We start from the raw sequence: 18663 nt of genomic DNA on the forward strand, positions 1-18663 counted from the left end.
ACACTTTACAAAAAAATATGAACTGGTACGGAAAACTTAACCAAGATTTCTAAGTCAAAAGGGACCATAATTCAGCCAAAATCCTTGATGGAGTTATGTGCTCTTGCCTATAACTGGATATGGTGATGGTAAACAGGTGCTGAAAGTTTCAAAGCTTTATCTCAAAAGACTTTGTCAAAATATGAACTGGTACGAAATATTAACCCCGATTTCTAAGTCAAAAAAGGCCAAAATTCAGCCAAAATCCTTGATGGAGTTATGTGCTCTTGCCTATAACTGGACATGGTGATGGTAAAAAATTAACCATGATTTCTAAGTCAAAAGGGGCCATAATTCAGCCAAAATCCTTGATGGAGTTATGTGCTCTTGCCTATAACTGGCCACGGTGATGGTAAACAAGTGTTGAAAGTTTCAAAGCTTTATCTGTAAAGACTTTGTCAAAATGTGGACTGGTACGAAAAACTTAACCAAGGTGTGACGCCGATGCCGACACCGTGATGAGTAGGATAGCTCTACTTATTCTTCGAATAGTCCAGCTAAAAATGTCTAGTTTCTCTAGATGGTTTAGACGAGTGGATCCAATTAGATGGTCTGGATGAGTGGATCCAATCAGTAATTCAAGGGCCATAAATCAAAAGTGCCTGGGTGGATTTGGCTAGTTATCAAACTTGGCTAAGGTCTTATGGCCAAACACATTTGTTCAAGTTTGGTGAAGATCGGATGAGAAATGTCCGACTCAGAGAGCGGACAAGAGTAAAAAGGCCGATTTTTCGGTAATTCAAGGGCCATAACTCAAAAATGCCTGGACCGATTTGGCTAGTTATTGTACTTGGCCGAGGTCTCATGGTCAAACACATTTTGTTAAAGTTTGATGAAGATCGGATGAGAAATGTTCGACTTAAAGTGCGGACAAGAGTAAAAAGGCAGATTTTTCGGTAATTCAAGGGCCATAACTCCAAAATGCCTGGACTGATTTGGCTAGTTATCGAACTTGGCCGAGGTCTCATGGTCAAACACATTTTGTTTAAGTTTGGTGAAGATCTGATGAGAAATGTTCGACTTAAGAGTGCGGACAAGAGTAAAAAGGCCGATTTTTGGTAATTCAAGGGCCATAATTCAAATACGCCTGGACTGATTCGGCTAGTTATCGAACTTGGCCGAGGTCTTATGGTCAAACACATTTTGTTTAAGTTTGGTGAAAATTGGATGAGAAATGTTCGACTTAAGAGTGCGGACAAGCTTTGTGACAGACACACACACACAGACTGGAGTAAATCAATGTCTCCCACACCACTGTGTGGTGGGAGACATGAATATTACCCTGCATCCAGTATGAAGCGAAATAATTGTATGTTTCAGGGAAAGAATATTACCCTGCATCTTATAAGAAGCTAAATAATTGCAAGTTTTAGGGAAAGAATACTACCCTGCATCTTATAAGAAGCAAAATAATTGTATGTATCATGGAAAGAATATTACCCTGCATCTTATAAGTGAAATAGTTGTATGTTTCAGGGAAAAAATATTACCCTGCATCTTATAAGAAGTGAAATAATTGTGTTTCAGGGAAAGAATATTACCTTGTATCTTATAAGAAGCGAAATAATTGTATGTTTCAGGGAAAGAATATTACCTGGTATCTTATAAGAAGTGAAATAATTGCATGTTTCAGGGAAAGAATATTACCCTGCATCTTATAAGAAGTGAAATAATTGTGTTTCAGGGAAAGAATATTACCCTGCATCTTATAAGTGAAATAATTGTATGTTTCAGGGAAAGAATATTACCTTGTAAATTATGCTTAAGCATTCTCTTCATCTGAATCTTCTGCTAAAGTGAAGTCAACTTTGCTTGCCTTTCTTTTCTCTTTACACAAACCATTCTGAAAGTCTTCAACCTATAAATGTAGCAATAAAATAAAACCCTGGCTAGTGTAAGAACTGGTATAAATTGTCAGGAGTGCAGTTGTGGGTTCACTCCATGGCGGCATCATATCAAAGATGAGGAAAAACCTCGCTTGGTGATCAGCTTTAACAGTATAGCTCTAGGACAAGTCAGCCCTGTGTCAATATACTTTGACTGGATGTGGTATTATCTCACATGTCTATGGCAATAAATTCCAGTGAAACAGCACTATAAAGCTGGGCATTGTGCTCACTGCTACAAGTAGACACCATCATTTATATGACTGAAAAATTGTAAAAGCTGATAAACCTAAACACACACATATTCAGCGGGTTATTTCTGACTGCAGACTGTGGAACAATTTCTAAAATTTTAAGTACACATGCTCACAGATGTGATGGATTATCAATGAAATAACGACTGTTGTGAAATCATTTAAATTCGTGAGCACACAATTTCATGGTCTGGTAAAACAGCTGTTTCACTGGCATATGAATTTGTGGATTTTAACTTTTTTCAGGAATTTTAGATGTTCACGGGGAATTAACCCTTTGCATGCTGTACAAGATTGATTCTGCCTTTGGGACCAGTGTAGATCATGATCAGCCTGCACATCTGTGCAGTCTGATCAAGATCTGCACTGTTCGCTATTCAGTCAGAATCTTTTTGTTAAGCACCCCTTTTAACAGTTAATGGTACTGTCCAAATTAAAGATGGATACGTTCATTATAAAATTTTAGCAGGGTATGGGTTAATTTCATGGATTTTTATTGTTAGGTCAATCCATGAAATTAATTCCCAACAAACATGTAAATGTAGTGTTCATATTGCCATAAACTGTTGAAATCCACAAATTCATAAATAGTCCCCAATGAGTATTAATAATTTCACAGTATATTATTTCTAATCAACAACAAATTAGATAAAGCCACAGAAAGTTATTGTATGTGTGAAACAAAATGATTGTCTTGATGATAAATCCAACCTGATCTGTGAAGTCCGGAGATTCAATGTGTAAGGCATGGAGAACTGCGTCATGTACTGATACATAGATGTTGGAATGGTCAACAGTGTCGTAAAACTTCGTCTTCTCAAACATGTCTCTTATACCACCTAAAAAAGAACTCAATACTTCAATCTTATTTTATCACATATACAAACACTTTACATACTCACATGCTTATTTGTGAAGTAAGGTGGTCAGTGGCAAAATAAGGTAGTCAGAGATCAGTGGTTAGTATGCCAGCAATCCTGTTCAATTCAGATGAGTGTTCAGTGCTTGGTAATTTACTTAAATTGGCAGAGTTTCTAGCAGTATTAGCCAAGACTGGAAGCTGGGGAGGTAAATATGACACCTGCCATAGGATGGACAGGAAAGAAATTGTTTCCCGGTAGAGACTTTTGTCAACTACATATGCTAAAGAAGAAACTTTTGCCTTAAATAGGATAAATCAATCTTGGTTTGAACGTCATATTATGATCATTTTGGAGAAGTTCTAAAGCTTTGCCTACTACCCAGACAGCACAGTTTTGACTCTTTGTCAAACACCCATGAAATTACAGTTTAATTAACTAATTAATTTCTGAAAATGTGCCAAGACTTTGAGATTTAGTTCAAACAGAAACTAACATATGTAACAACTTTTGACAAAAACAACCGTGCTTTACAAAAAATTGCAGTCCAGCAAAATTGCCAAATGCTTAATAAATCATGTTGGAAAATGTGAAAAATGGTCAAAAATGATGAATTAACATAACAAAGAGTCCTAAGGTAACCAGAGCTATCACTTAAGGTGATGCCAATTTGATAAAGAGAAAAGTAATGTTGCGATCAAAACCTTTGACCTTCAAGTATGACCTTAACTTTGACTTAGTGACCTTTGTTGTACACTGCAAGTCGTCTTCAGGAGGTTAGTAACTGGTGCCAGTTTTATGAAAATCATTCCAGCATTTAAAAAGATATGCAGTGGTCATAATGGATGGATAGACCAACAATCATACATACATGTGTGAATCAATTATAGCCTACATACACTACGCATCTTGAGGTATAATAAAAGAAAATATCCAAGAGACTGTCAAGTACAAACTGGCCAGGCATTTGTTTTCCCCCTAGAATAGTTGTTAGCAGTATCTTACCTTCACAATTTACCAGAATCGCATTTATTCCTACTGTAGCAGTGTCTCACCTTTACAATTTGCCAGAATCACATTTATTCCTACTGTAGCAGTATCTTACCTTTACAATTTGCCAGAATCACATTTTATTCCTACTGTAGCAGTATCTTACCTTTACAATTTGCCAGAATCACTGATTTATTCCTAATGTAGCAGCATCTTACCTTTACAATTTGCCAGAATCACATTTATTCCTACTGATTTGTATTCACATATTACCTGAAATAAAATTAATTTTATCTCTCAAAACATCATAATTTAGACAATTTACAAGACCTGGTTTTGAACTCGTATTACCATGTTTAAATATGTCATTTTGATTTGTAATAAAATAGTCTTTTCACTTTGTAATGTGGGGTCCTTGAAAGCTGTTATTACTTAAACAGAAACATCAACTCTACCTACTCTATCTGGGACAAAAGTCAAACATAGTGTGCACATGTCATAGAAATAATTGACTTCTTCTATTAAAACAACTACTTTTTTCAACACTGATTTGCTTCTAACGAGAAATTAGCATTTTTCGCAGCAAATGTAAAACTAATGTTTTTGACATTAAAATTTTTATGAAACAGCTATTTTACTAAAACTTTGGAAAGGCTACATTCTTTCCTTTGCAACATTCCAAAATCACCCTTAACACAGGAGTTTTGATTTTGTACTTGTATGAATAGGTGTATAATTATGTAGGATTTTATTCTTATTTCAATGTATGAAGTGTAAAATTTCAAATTCAAATCTTAGGTGTACATGTTAAAATTCTGAAATTCAAAACATGTACATTTACTTCTAGCAAGCAACTTGATAAAATTCATCAGAAAACTTTCTTTGTTCTTTGTTTTTGTTGGGTTTGACACTTTACAGCTTTGATGGTAGAGAAAGACCCCAGGTGCCCCTCCATGCATTATTTTCATTATGGGCAGGCACCTAGGTAGAACCACCGACCTTCCATAAGCCAGCTGGATGGCTTCCTCACATGAAGAATTCAACACCCAGATTGAGGTTTGAACTGTCATCAGTGAGGGGCAAGTGATTCAAATCAGCAACCTTAACCACGCGGCCACAGAGGCCCCCTGAACATTTTTACTGGTGTTTATTATTGTTACCTATGTGACATCTAACATCTACACCAAACTTACAGCAGCTAATACTTTCACTCCCATTGAATCAACGAAACTCCATGGTGAACAGTCTAGAATAATTGTGTGAAAGTCAACTTCTTGTGGACATTTTGGTTTGCTGTCTGCTACTACCATGACCTTGACCTCTCCTGACTTTGATTGCAGCTGTACTTGAGCGGCTTCATTTGTAGAATCTTGTCGATCAATAATAATTGATTCATCCTAAAAAGAAAAAAAACAAAAAAACATTTTACATCAAGAAAATACAAGAGCTGTCCGTAAGACAGCCAATGCGCGGCCATTTGAATTATTGTCCCTGAAGCAGGAATATTACCCTAAATGTTAGAATATCTATCGAGATTCAATCCAGTATCTGCATTAGTTTTGGAGATTGTAACTTGCATGCAAAATTTTAACAAGAAGTTAAGTTAAAAAGGGGACATTATTTTGCAAAATACATGTCAAATTTATGGGACTTGATGCTATGAGCTAGTTTTAGAAACCCAAATAAATGTGTGAGGTTTCATTCAATATTTCCATTAGTTTTTGACCAGGAAGGGGGCATAATTTGGCCAAAATTAAGCTCTGCCTACTTCAGATACGTGATTACATCTCTGACACTTTGTTTTGTGAAACTAAGCAGTAGGGATTTGTATTACATAAACTTAGATACATTCTCTTTTGACTATTCAAAAAGAACTTACCTTGCATAATTTCATTACATCTGATTTTAACTCATTTTTTTAAGTCTTGAAGTTAGTATTCATGATTTCATGTTATATTTTCTTTGATTAATAAAACAAGTTGCTCAAAACATGCTTAAACTTTTACTGCCACATAGACAAATAAACATACAAAGATGCCACATTAGCAAGTAGTGATCTGTATATAAATTATGATCTCACGTCATAAAAAACGATTCGATTAATAATCGATGATTGATCAAAAACCCCAATTATTTATAATGATCAATTATGAAAATAGACCAATTAAGCATCCCTCCCTGTGAGGTCACTTCATGATGCTTAAGGTATTAAAAGCATTTAGCCTTGTAGTTAAGAAACTTTGCATTAAAAATGTCCAAGACCTGGATGCAGATGATGAAAAAAGGGTGACAACAAAAGCTCTGCTAATTAAAAATCTTCAATTAGTTCAGCTGAAAGTATTACTGGTAGTAAAATCAAATCTTACAAAATCAAGCACCATTATTTAATTCAAGCTTGGGTAGGAAAAGTCATTTCAACCCTTACCCTGCTAAATTTCTACAATGAACTTGTCCATCTTTCAATTCGGACAGTACCATTAACTGTTGAAAGGGGTGCTTACCAAAAGAAACTGACTGAATGGCGAACAGTGCAGATCATGATCAGACTGCACAGATGTGCAAGCTGATCTTGGTCTGCACTGGTCGCAAAGGCAGAATCACTTGCTGCCAGCAGACTAAGGGTTAATGTTGAAAATCAAGGAAGCACTAATAAATCTAATGCATACCTGTTTTTTATCCTTCAGCTTTTCTTTCTCTGTCATCCTCTTTCTTTGAGCAATTTTCAGTTTTCTAGGGTTGGCAGTTTTCTTAAATAGGAGTGTTTTAAAGTGTTCTGTGTTCACAAAGAACAAAGAATGCTCAAATCTGAATATTCTAATTCCTGGGATCTCTTTCGCCTGAAAATAGATATGGAATATGCTCAAATTTTCACCTATTTTCATGTAGTAATCTATCTCAGTTCTACAGTAAAGCTGAACTTGCCTTAGCAGCCATATGAATTAAGCAGCCACTTGCCTAAAGCAGGCAGTAAGCTTGATTTCCAAAATGACTTTTTGCTCAATTATCCTCCATTTGTATTAAGCAGCCACCTGCTTTAAGAAACCCAATTTTGTCACTCCCTGGATTGGCTATTTAATACAGACTTGAGAATATCATATGTGAGTCAGTACACTAGACAACTTTTTATGACTGGTACCAATACCTTCTAAGAGGGAAATTTCACATTATTTGAAACAAATATTTTTATTCATGTTTACAGAATGTATACTAGTCCTTTTAAACCTATCAGTACCATCAAAAATCGTTCCTGAAAAATAATCATTTGCAACAATAACATTCCAAGTAAAGAACAGTCTCTAAAATGCCATGTACATTTTGTTACCTAAGGAATTCTCGGCTTAAACCAATTTTTTGGCGGGGTGGGGGGTGGGGGAGGGGGGGAGGGGTGCACCGACACAGTTATAGGTCATATGGCGACTTTCCAGCTTTGATTGTGGAGGTAGACCCAGGTGCCCCTCCGTGCATTATTTCATCACGAGCGGGCACCTGGGTAAAACCACCAACCTTCCGTAAGCCGGCTGGATGGCTTCCTCGCATGAAGAATTCAACGCTCCGAGTTAGGCTTGAACCCACATCGATAAGGGTCAAGTGATTTGAAGTCAGTGACCGTAACCACTCGGCAACAGAGGCCCTCACAAACTAATTTAGGAAGGGAATGATACCCATATAATGCCCAAACAAGAGTCTACTTCTGAAAAAGTGCATGACCTTTTGAGTTTGACCTTGATCTTTGAACTAGGGGTCTGGGTATTTTACATGACAAGTCATCCCATTATGAGGATATTTATGCAAAAAATTTTCAAATCCCTTCATGGAGGGTACAGTTATGGACCACAGTCAGGCAAAAACCCTATTGAACTTTTGACCTCCATGTGTGACCTTGACCTTTGATCTAGAGGACTGGGTGTTGCATATGACACATTGTCTCATTACAGAATACATTTGTGTCAAGTAATTTCAACAATGACAGAAATATGGACCGAACAGAAAAAAATCCTATTGACCACTGAGCTCTTAGTGTGACTTTGACCTTTGGACTAGATGTCTGGGTGTTATGAAAGACATGTCTTAATATGGGATACAGGTGTGCTGAGTGATTTTAAAATGCCTTCAAGGATGACAGCATTATGGACCAGACAGGAAAAAACACTACGGACCTTTGAACTCGAAGTGTGATCTTGACCTTTGAGCTAGGGTTCTGTGTTGCACAAGACACATCAGTTGTTTCAAGCTTTTCCTTTTTTAGCTCTAGCAGCCCTATAATTCAACAAACTAGAGAGAGGACCTTCCCAGGATATTATAGACCTTCCCACTTCCCAGGATGCTATAGACCTTCCCAGGATGCTATTATAGACCTTCCCAGGATGCTATAGACCTTCCCAGGATGATATAGACCAAGTCTGGTGTAATTCTGACCAGTAGTTTTCCGAGGAGAAGATGGAGAAGTTAAAATATCATCCACATATGCCGGGGATGTGTAATATACATGCTAGCATAATATATCTGAGTGTTTATGGTACTAACAGCCCAACCTGAACAAAGTTAAGGTGAGCTAATAAAAGAACGTTCATAAATACCTCTTGATAAATATGCATGTCTCTGTATAAATCAGTTCCTGGCATCTGTCCCAAAACACACCCATATGGTCTATAAAAATATATGTAAGAAACAATCCACTGAGTTAAAATTAAATCAAACTTAACATTATGGCAATCTAAGGATGTCATATTTTGTATTGTGTTTAAATACTCAAACACAACAGTTTTCAACTTTATTGCTATTTTTAAAGGCACTGGCTGGCAAATGGATAAAACAGAAAAATTTAACAATCCATCTAAATGGATTTTTCACACACAAAACTCTTAGCACTGCTTGAAAATAACAAGAGAGTTAGAACAGCAATTACTTCAGCTACACTGGAAAGAAGTGACCACTCCTCATCTTGACAAATACATTTCTTATGGGCAATTTGTCTTTCTACAAGGGTTAAGCTACCTTTAAATACCAACCTTTGGCTTCTCACTACCACAGTGACAATGTTAAAAATGACAGCAGCACCAAGTCCAAGGTCAACATCCAATAACACTGTGGCTAGAAAGGCCACTATCCATACAAACTAGAAAATGTTAAAAATAGCAAATTACGTCTATTTTGTAAATTATATCAATTAATCTAACTTTTGGATTGACAATTCTCATTTTAAGAAAAATATGGAAATTATTTCTTCTTGAATTAAAAATATGTGTTCCCATGGTAACAGGTATTTTACTTCATATGTATGTGTGTAATAAATTTTAAAACAAAGCATAAAACAGCTGATTTGTAATGTAGTATATGAACAGAAAAAACTTTGTACAAATATGTACAAGTATGTAAACTGATAAAAAAATTGGGATAAAATATTTTTCAGTCAGGGACTTGAGCAAAACTGAGATAAAGAAAACTAAGATAGCCAGAAGAAAGAATCTTCAAATCATCCAGTCAACCTCACTTGGAAAAGCAAACTTCTGCTGCAACATTATATCATTTTACAGATGAACCTGCCTTAGCAGCCACCAGCATTTAGCAGCCACTTGCCTTAAAAAGCCAGTCAGTTAACTTCCCAAACTGACTTTTCGTTCTAATTGGAACTCGTCTTAAGCATCCACCTGCCTTTTGTAGCTAAATGGTATTGCTTCCTCCACTGGCTGCTTAATAAAGGTCTGACTGTGCTTAAATACTGTGAAATCATTATTATTCGTGGGGGATTCATTTTTCGTGGATTTCGTGGTTGAGCTCAACCACAAATTTAAGTCCCAATGAACAAATTGTGCCCATGATATTTTTAATTGTACGCAAAGTCGCCAAGAAAGACACCACAGCCGTTCGATCTGATCCGTAGTTGTATGCATGCAGCAGTACTAACCTGCAGTTTTTGTGTAATTAGGCTCTATCAACGATAAACTTAGGTATGCGTGGAAACAAAACCGACTATTTTATTTAGAAATGTACCAGTGGTTTGTTTATGACATGCATGTCAAAGTAAAAGTAGATACTAAAAATAGAAGTTTGACATAGCGTCACATGCCAACCACACTATAATACGAATGTTATTTGATTTTTTTCGGCCCCGCTATTGCGATGTTAAGACACTAGCCTTTATTTTTATTGACATGTTGTAAAATACTTTGGAACTATTAAATATTATAAATTAATTGCTAGATTTGCGTCCGATGCATTAATGGTTAATTCAAATTACAAGTTTCTCGGCATGAAATAACACATGCTTATAATTTTAGATGCAGACGTGCCATTCATTTTGTCAAAAAAAAAAAAAGTCAGACCAGTTTATAATAGTTTATGTAAGGATTACTATGGTTATACTAGTACTACGGAATAAAAACAAAATTATTTAAATCTATTATAGATTTTCTAGTTTGTTTTAATTTGCAGTACAATAACTAGAGCGAGTCAATCAAATGATCAATTTTATATTTGTTTGATTATGAATGCTAATTGTGCAAGGTGCTACGGTTTTGTCACTTTTTTATTGGCGCTGACTTTTCTTATTGAATATTTCACAATTCTAAAAAGTTTTGCAAATTAGTGGTCATATAATTATAGATAACACGGTCGCTAATTGGCACATGATTACTTGCTAATCTCCCGCGGCGAAGACTGCAAGTCGGTAACCATGGTAGCGCTGTTTGACACATGTAGGTTTCACATGTAAGGACAGAAGTACTAGTAGGTCTATTCCTGTGGAAATTATGATTTTTTTTTTTTAACAAAAATTGAAAATCCACGAATTTACGTCCCCATGAAACAGCCGTTTTGGCCAAAACCACGAAATTTCGTGCGGACGAAATTAAATGATTTCACAGTATTTGTCAGAAACAAGTTTTACTGTATATAACTTCGAATTTTGCTTTTCATTCCTTCTTATCAATTAACATATAAAAGTAATTTTATCAAACACCGAATAAAGTAATTTAGAAAGAAACTTTACTTACAAAGTCTATCAATGAAACATGCCAAAGTTTTTTAAGGTCAAGGACTTGTAGAAACATTCCTCGGAGAGCAACTATGATGATAGAGGCTAGCACGCACTACAAACAGAGGTATATGTTAACTAACTATATTCCTTCACCTCTCTAAACTGTTTATATTTATCAGGGGGTAGTTATTAACCCTTACTCTACTAAATTTCTGTAATGAACTTGTCCATCTTTCAATCTGGACAGTACCATTAACTATTAAAAGGGATGCTTAACAAAAAGATAGAGATTGCATGATGAACAGTGCAGATCATGATCAGACTGCATGGATGTGCAGGCTGATCATGATCTACATTGGTCGCAAAGGCAGAATCAATCATGTCCAGCATGGTAAGGGTTAAATGTATTAGATAATAGAGAAATTGAGATTAATACACAAATCCATGAACACACTCAGTATAGGAAACTCCTTTCTATGACAGTAATGTTCTGCCACAAAAGATCTGATAAAATAACAAATTGGTTTGATACATATTTTACAAGTTTTGGACATCAAATTACAGTTCATGGGTGTTTTAGAAAAATGCTACATATAAGTTCAAACAAAATTTTAATGTTCTGTATGTTTGACTCTTCCAATGTTTAAGCCTAAAATAAAATTGTTTGTTTAGGGTAGCCTCATCCTACCTTGCTTAAAAAACTCTACCCAAATTTTTTTTTCAATTTTGTAAAATTTTCAAAAGTAAGCAATAAAACAGTTTTAAAGGGGAATAAATTCAAACAGACACCTTATTTATCAAAACGATCTGTTATGCTTCTATTTGTTAGCTGTAACACTTAACAATTCTAGTTTCTGATCTTAGTAACTATCAATTTACCATTCCCGACTTGCTATCCCCACTCCCTCCAAAATAGACCTACTTAACCAAACTACAAATCTTAGACATGTTAACCTAACCAATCAATTCATTTTAGGACTATATCCTATGTAAAGATACAAATCACTAATATCAATCTCTCTATTATATGGTGTGAGGTTATAAAACAGGAGACAAAACATTAGCATAGATTTGTTTGATAAAAGAGCACATAACCTCCCTTAAGAGTGAAATCATTATGATGTTATATCTCTGCCTGGGTAAGAACGGGTTTTCCCTACCAAACAGACAGTGGGGATTAAGAAATTAAGCTTTTACAAGGTTTCTTATCAATGTTGTCCCAAGTGTTGTGGGAATAGTGCAGAATAAAAAAACAAGTTTTGGCAAAGTTTCTTAACCATGTTGTCCCAATCATTGTGGGGACAAAGGAAAATGAGAAACCAAGCTTTGGCAAGGTTTCTTATCCATCTTGTCCCAACCATTGTGGGGACAAAGGAAAACGAGAAACCAAGTTTTGGTAAAGTTTCCCCAAGGGTCGTGGGTACAGTGGAGAATTAGAAAGCAAGCTTTGGCAAGGTTTGTTATTCATGTTGTCCCAAAGGTTGAGGAGATGGAAAATGAAAAACCAAGTTTTGGCAAGGTTTCATATTCATGTTGTCCCAAGTATTAAAACCTTAAAGATAAGAAGTATATTAATTACATGATCAATTTCACGTTCAAAGGCGCTTTACATAGTTCAAATGTAGCCACACAGGGCACATAATTCATCCTCTACTAGTACAGACACAGAGCGATCTGACACAATTTGCTCTCAAATAGTGTAGCAGAAGGGAAGACGCAGAAAACTGAATAAAAGTGAGTAAAAGTGAATAGTCAAGTGAGAATGTTAATTGTGCACTGAAAAAGAATACTGTAAAAACATTTATTTTGTTGGAGACAAATTTTCATAGATTTCGAGGTTGATTTAATATACAAAATTAAATCCCAATGAAGCAGCAAAATTCCCATTCATTTTATGTTCAAAGGTCAAAATCCAAAAATTTTAAATCCCCATGAAACAGCTGTCTTGTGCAAAACCATGATATTTCGTGCCCATGAAATTAAACGACTTCACAGTATGTGAGATTACTGATGAATTGACTTGCGAAAATATTGTATTAGAAATACCCTGAAATAGAAGTGGAAGTGTTAGGAGAAATTGAAATACTAGCTTTTAACTAAACTGCAATGTAATTAGCAAATCTGCAAGAAATTTGTTATAATAACACTGAATATTGTATGTTAGCAGTCCTTACAAAATCAGGTCTACGATTGTACCATAAATCTGGTACAGTGAACACCTGGGCAAACAAACCATCTAGGGCTACAATAACTGTAGAGGCCATAACACACTGAAAAAGTACCACATAGGTAAAGTTAACTAATGACAGTAACTCTTATGTAAATTAAATTCATGGCAGTACCACATATGTAAAGTTAACTTATGACACTACCATACAGGTTAAAGGCACTGGCCTCCAAATTATATGACAACAAAAAAGAAGAAAAAAAGAATAATTTTAATAGGTATCAGGAAATTAATGCTACATTTGTATATTTCTTAAGAAAGCTCCGAAACTTTATTATTGACTGACTATATGTTATGGGAACACATGAGAATTAGTTGTTCTTACTAATTTTTGCATTGAAAAATGCTTGTAACGGTTTATTTGAGGTAACTGACTTAACTATATACAACTGTATATACAGTGAAACACCGCTCCCTCGAGCATCGATGACTCGAGCACCCGGGCTCGCTCGAGCAATTCATGTAGTCCCGGCCGATTTCCTTCTATTTTCTATGTGAAAGTACCATGGCTGGGTCGAGCATCGATAACTCGGTCACTCGAGCATGACACCTGGTCCCTGTGTATTAATTTACTCTTTGTTGCTTATGGCAAACTCGAGCAAAAATTTTCACACCTTCGGCAGTCAGAATGTATCGGTTATTTTAAAATTTTCTCACGCCGTGAGAATTGCATGGTCTATTCCCCCACTGTCTTAAATGTTTGTTTGTTGGTATATTTGATCTGATAATGAGATTAATTATTGATGAAAGGTGGAAGAAAAATTTTATTGATCCAAATTGTTATTAATTATTACATTTTTTGCGGGATCGAGAAGATAAGTATGAGATCTTAATATTTTATTCAACAATTGTTTGCATGCAAATAAAGGAAATAATATAGCCTTTTCATAAAAATGAGACGATAATTATGAGATCTTAATTTGGAGAAAAAAATTGCGAATTCGATTACAGTATTTCAAATAAATAAAATGTCTTAGCTGTTTCTTCACATGTGCCATTTACGATCTATCATAAATAACGTTTGTAATACGATTTTTTTTTTGAAAATGTCACGAGTGTGTTATTATTACGCATCACCGTTTCCTCTGCAAATGTTTGGGTCGCTCGAAACCATGGATAACTCGAGCATTTTGCTCATCCCCTTGTGACCTCGAGCGAGCGGTGTTTCACTGTATTTATATTCAACAATCGCTATATACATATTCCTCCATGGTGTATTGGTCAAGAGTGTTGGAAAGTTTTATTGCTGTGGGCCTGTGGTGGCCCGGGTTCGATTCCCTACAAGGAAACTTTTTTTTCCCACCATTTGGCTTCTTTTTTTTTTTTTTTTTTGAATGCTGAGGTTTCTTAATTAATTTTAGCTTAGCCTAAGCTGAAATTATATATATGTAGGTTTGATGTAATGGTTGACAGCTTGAAAATAAATACAGTAAAGTTCTCCAATTAACTTTCAACCACATCATGGTGTAAAATTTATGGTATTATATCTAACAGCTAAAGTATTTTTCAATTTGTCTTAGATACAAGAAAATAGTTTCAGTATACTTTAAACTGCGTCTCATATCCAACAGAAAAGGAGTAGACAACTTCAAAACTACAAAGTTAATAACAATAATCTTGGTTCCATTTCTCTAACTGTAAAGGAGCAGTTACAGAAATAACTGCATTTATAAACAGGGGTCTCTAACCTGACATAAACTTACATTGGGTAAGGTTCTGAAGTAGGGTCCTATAGCCAATAACACTACCAGCAGAAGACAGCAAGAAACCAGTCCTGCTACCTGAAAAATTATATACATTGACTGGTTTATAAAATAATTTACTAGCTCGCATTGATGGAGGGAAACTCTTTGGTGAAGTGCACACATGGTGGGGTTACATCTTTTTTTGCATGAAGCATCCACTGCTACAGAGAAATCAACAAAAAGACGTTATCTGTTTCACCCCATCTTAGTACTATATGTATATCTCTCTAACTTATGATAAATAGAGAGAATTAACGAAATGGAAGTAAAACAGATCTAGTAAAATTCCTTTTCTAAATAGGAAGCAGGAGCCAAAAAAAACTAGAGCTTTCACTAAAGGTGATGAATGTACCCCCCACATGCAATGACGCACTCGAGGCCCACATGGAAGATTGGATAATCCAAATGTGTAGCCTCATAAAATAAAGTCGTTATTATTATTATTACACAGTACATTGCAATTTGACACATACAAGATTGCATAATTATGCGGACTGTATGTATAAAGACTGTATGTATATAGTATAGTAACAAAAAACAAAGTCCCATAACTCTGCAGAATATTTATCTAAAAGAACATAACATGCACCAAGCACAACTAGGGTTGGTACTGATCACTTGTGTGAAGGTTCATTAAACTGTGTCAAGGGGATGAGGAGAGTTGGTTCGCACAAGATTGTGTCTATGTAACTATATAGTATAGTAACAAAAAACAAAGTCCCGTAACTCTGCAATTTTTTTTTCTGAAAGCAGGGCTTTTCATCCTTATATAACAGAGGCCTGTATAAGGCCGCTTCCCAATCCAAATAATACTATTTTTTCCCAACTGTGGCAGAGATATTTCCCAAAATGCAAGGTTAGATTTCCCAAATTCATGCCAACAGATGGTTAAGATTTTGTTTACATTTTAGTATTGCCAGAGGAAGCATACATTTGTCTGGTATTGTTTTTTGTTGCACTGTATCCTAACAGTGCACAGAAGCATGTGAGACACATTCCAGTTAAGTCTGATCTGTTATATTCCATGGCCTGGATTTTAGTCCGTGTTTCAGGGGAGATAAATTTCGGTGTTTTCTTCTGGTTGATTATTTTTCCCAAAATGGACAATTATCGCACATAAATTTCCCAATTTGAAAGGCCAAGGTCTCTTCCCAATTTCCTTATGAAAAGCCCTGGAAAGAACCTAACATACCCTATGCACAACTACTGTTGTTACTGATCACTTGTGTGAAATTTCATTAAATTGTGTCAAGGGGATGAGGAGAGCTGGTGCACACAAGATTGTGACTATGGACAGACAGACAACCTGAAACCAGTATACTCACCCCCCCCCCCACCCCACCCCACCCCCTTACAACTTTGTTGTTCGGGGGATACAAAGAAGAAATAATAGACACTAAATGTATTAAGGACATGTTAGATAGACATTATACTATCATGTTTTCTGTCAAACCTTCCTGTTTTCCACAACAGACAGATTTGGTGAATCTGAATCACAGTTTCTTCATAAGAAATGTCAGGATTTATAATAAAAGTAGCATACTAAAAACAAAAGTTCTACCTCCTATGCATTCCTCAACTAACCTTCATGACAAAGACACGCACAGTGCAGGTCCTTTAGAACAATATATGAACTTGCATTCTACCTCCCCCTCTTTCCTGTATGAAACTTCTATTTATTTTGTTGGGTTTAACGTCGCACTGACACAATTATAGTCAGATGGCGACATTCCAGCTTTGATGGTGGAGGAAGATCCCCAGGTGCCCCTCCGTGCATTATTTCATCACGAGTGGGCACCTGGGTAGAACCACCAACCTTCCATCAGCCAGCTGGGCTGCTTCCTCACATGAAGAATTCAATGCCCCGAGTGAGGCTTGAAACCACATCGATGAGCTCCCATGCAGAAATATTTTCCTGTTCTCAGGAAATCCCAGAATTATCCTGGGATTCTTTTAGCAAGGCTGCAAGAAAGTCCTGAAGACAGGACATTAACACTAAAAGACAGGACTTTTGATAGAAAAGTTGTCCTGTTCACAGGAAAAAGACAGGACTTTTTCTAAAAGATACAGATTGAAAGATAGTAATTAATTTGAAACATGATCTTGTAAAGGTGTAATAAGTTAATTACATCCTGGTGTTGAAGACCCATGTTTTGGGAGAAACTGTATCATTAAGCACTTGTGCTGTGGTGTTGTTGGTGTACGTAACAGGAATATTTTCTATAAATTTGTGGTAAGTTAGCAAATTATTTCTGTATAAACTTTTAGAAATACTTCTAGTCCTTCATTTAATGATTTTACAAAACAATAAGTTATTTAGAAAAGTAGTTTTCTTTAAAATCAGTGAAATGTGTTACTACAGTTTAGGTAACCTACATGTACATGTTTGATCAAAGACAGTTTCACTCTAGTGAACAGATCATAGAATGATAAGAGTTTTTTGCTCAGTATGAAGCTCATAATTTGATGATTTAACACTGAATTGTAGTACTTTCACCTAGTTTTTTGTTGGTTTTTTTTGCCATGAGTGCACATATTTGACTTGATTTAAGATGTGCCAAGAAATTAATATTTCTGCTATGACAGGTTATATTGTTTCAATGTACATGATGTATGCCTTTTAACTACAAAATATTTTTTAATATTAGGAAATAATAATCCTTATATTCTTACTGTAAATACTATTGAACTTTAACAGTCAATTTGTTAACTGTATTTCCCGCCAAAGGGAATTTCAAATCATGTTTACAAGGTATTCAATTACATGTTCTGGGGTTTCCTGAAGACAGGACAATTGTCCTGAGATTTCCTGTCATCAGGAATTCCTGGGATTTCCTGAAGACAGGACAACTGTCCTGTAATTTCTTGACATCAGGAATTCCTGGGATATCCTGAAGACAGGACAATTGTCCTGGGATATCCTGACTCCAAGATTCCTGGGATTTCCTGAGAACAGGACAATTATTATACTTTTATGTCCTGTCTTCAGGAAATCTCAGGATAGCAGGATTGGAATTCTCAGATGTCCTGTTTTTTTCCTGTTCATAGGAAAGTCCTGGGATTGTCCCATTCCCATTTAATGGCGAGAAAAGTCCCAGGACTATCCCAGGAATTCCTGAGATATTTTCAGGACATTATCCCAGGATAGTCCTGGGACTTCCTGGGATAATCCCAGGATTTCCTGTTCCATTTTCGCACGGGAGGGGCAAGTGAGAAACACATGGTGCAACAGACGACAGAAAAAAAAATATCGAGAATAAAGTACATGTACATATTTTCTGGACTTGTATGATGCAAAGTCAGAAAAGTGCTTACCTGAGTTCTGCCTCCAACTCTTTCTTGTACCAGACTTCTTGAGAGAGAAGCAGATGGTGCAGCAGATGAGAAAAATGAAGAAACTACTGTTGATAGACCATAAGCTACCAATTCCTGAAAAATACATATCAAACAGTTCTAGTTTTATTTGATTAAGTATTTAACCTAGCTCTTAAAGTTTATTTTACTTCAAGTTCACACTGTGAAAAATTTTGGTAAGTCAACAGTATTTATTTTGAATACAACATTTCGACTTCCCAGAAATATTCTATTACTTACAACATTTTATGACCTATACATTTTCGGAAACTGCAATGAAAGAGCCATAACCTGAACATCAAATCATAATTTTGTGACCCTACTTATTGAAC

General features: G+C 35.7%; 1 protein-coding gene across 8 annotated transcripts in view; it reads right to left on the reverse strand.

The window, feature by feature from the left end:
* The window catches only part of LOC123528611 (prestin-like), a 121095-nt gene that overhangs the window by 6585 nt on the left and 95847 nt on the right, over positions 1-18663 (reverse strand). For 5 of the 8 annotated variants that reach the window (XM_053522210.1, XM_053522209.1, XM_053522216.1 and 2 more), the window contains exons 9-19: positions 18293-18406; positions 14936-15013; positions 13180-13275; positions 11022-11117; positions 9039-9145; positions 8607-8676; positions 6696-6866; positions 5223-5426; positions 4248-4302; positions 2891-3018; positions 1788-1897 (exon numbers count right to left, since the gene is read on the reverse strand). In XM_053522210.1, coding sequence (XP_053378185.1) covers positions 1802-1897; positions 2891-3018; positions 4248-4302; positions 5223-5426; positions 6696-6866; positions 8607-8676; positions 9039-9145; positions 11022-11117; positions 13180-13275; positions 14936-15013; positions 18293-18406 — 1215 coding nt within the window. In that variant the 3' untranslated portion in view covers positions 1788-1801. The remainder of the gene's footprint in view (positions 1-1787; positions 1898-2890; positions 3019-4247; positions 4303-5222; positions 5427-6695; positions 6867-8606; positions 8677-9038; positions 9146-11021; positions 11118-13179; positions 13276-14935; positions 15014-18292; positions 18407-18663) is intronic. The other 3 variants (XM_053522211.1, XM_053522212.1, XM_053522213.1) reach the window with 3 other exon arrangements.

The sequence above is a fragment of the Mercenaria mercenaria genome, chromosome 13, assembly GCF_021730395.1.
Source record: "Mercenaria mercenaria strain notata chromosome 13, MADL_Memer_1, whole genome shotgun sequence".
NCBI lineage: Eukaryota > Metazoa > Mollusca > Bivalvia > Venerida > Veneridae > Mercenaria > Mercenaria mercenaria.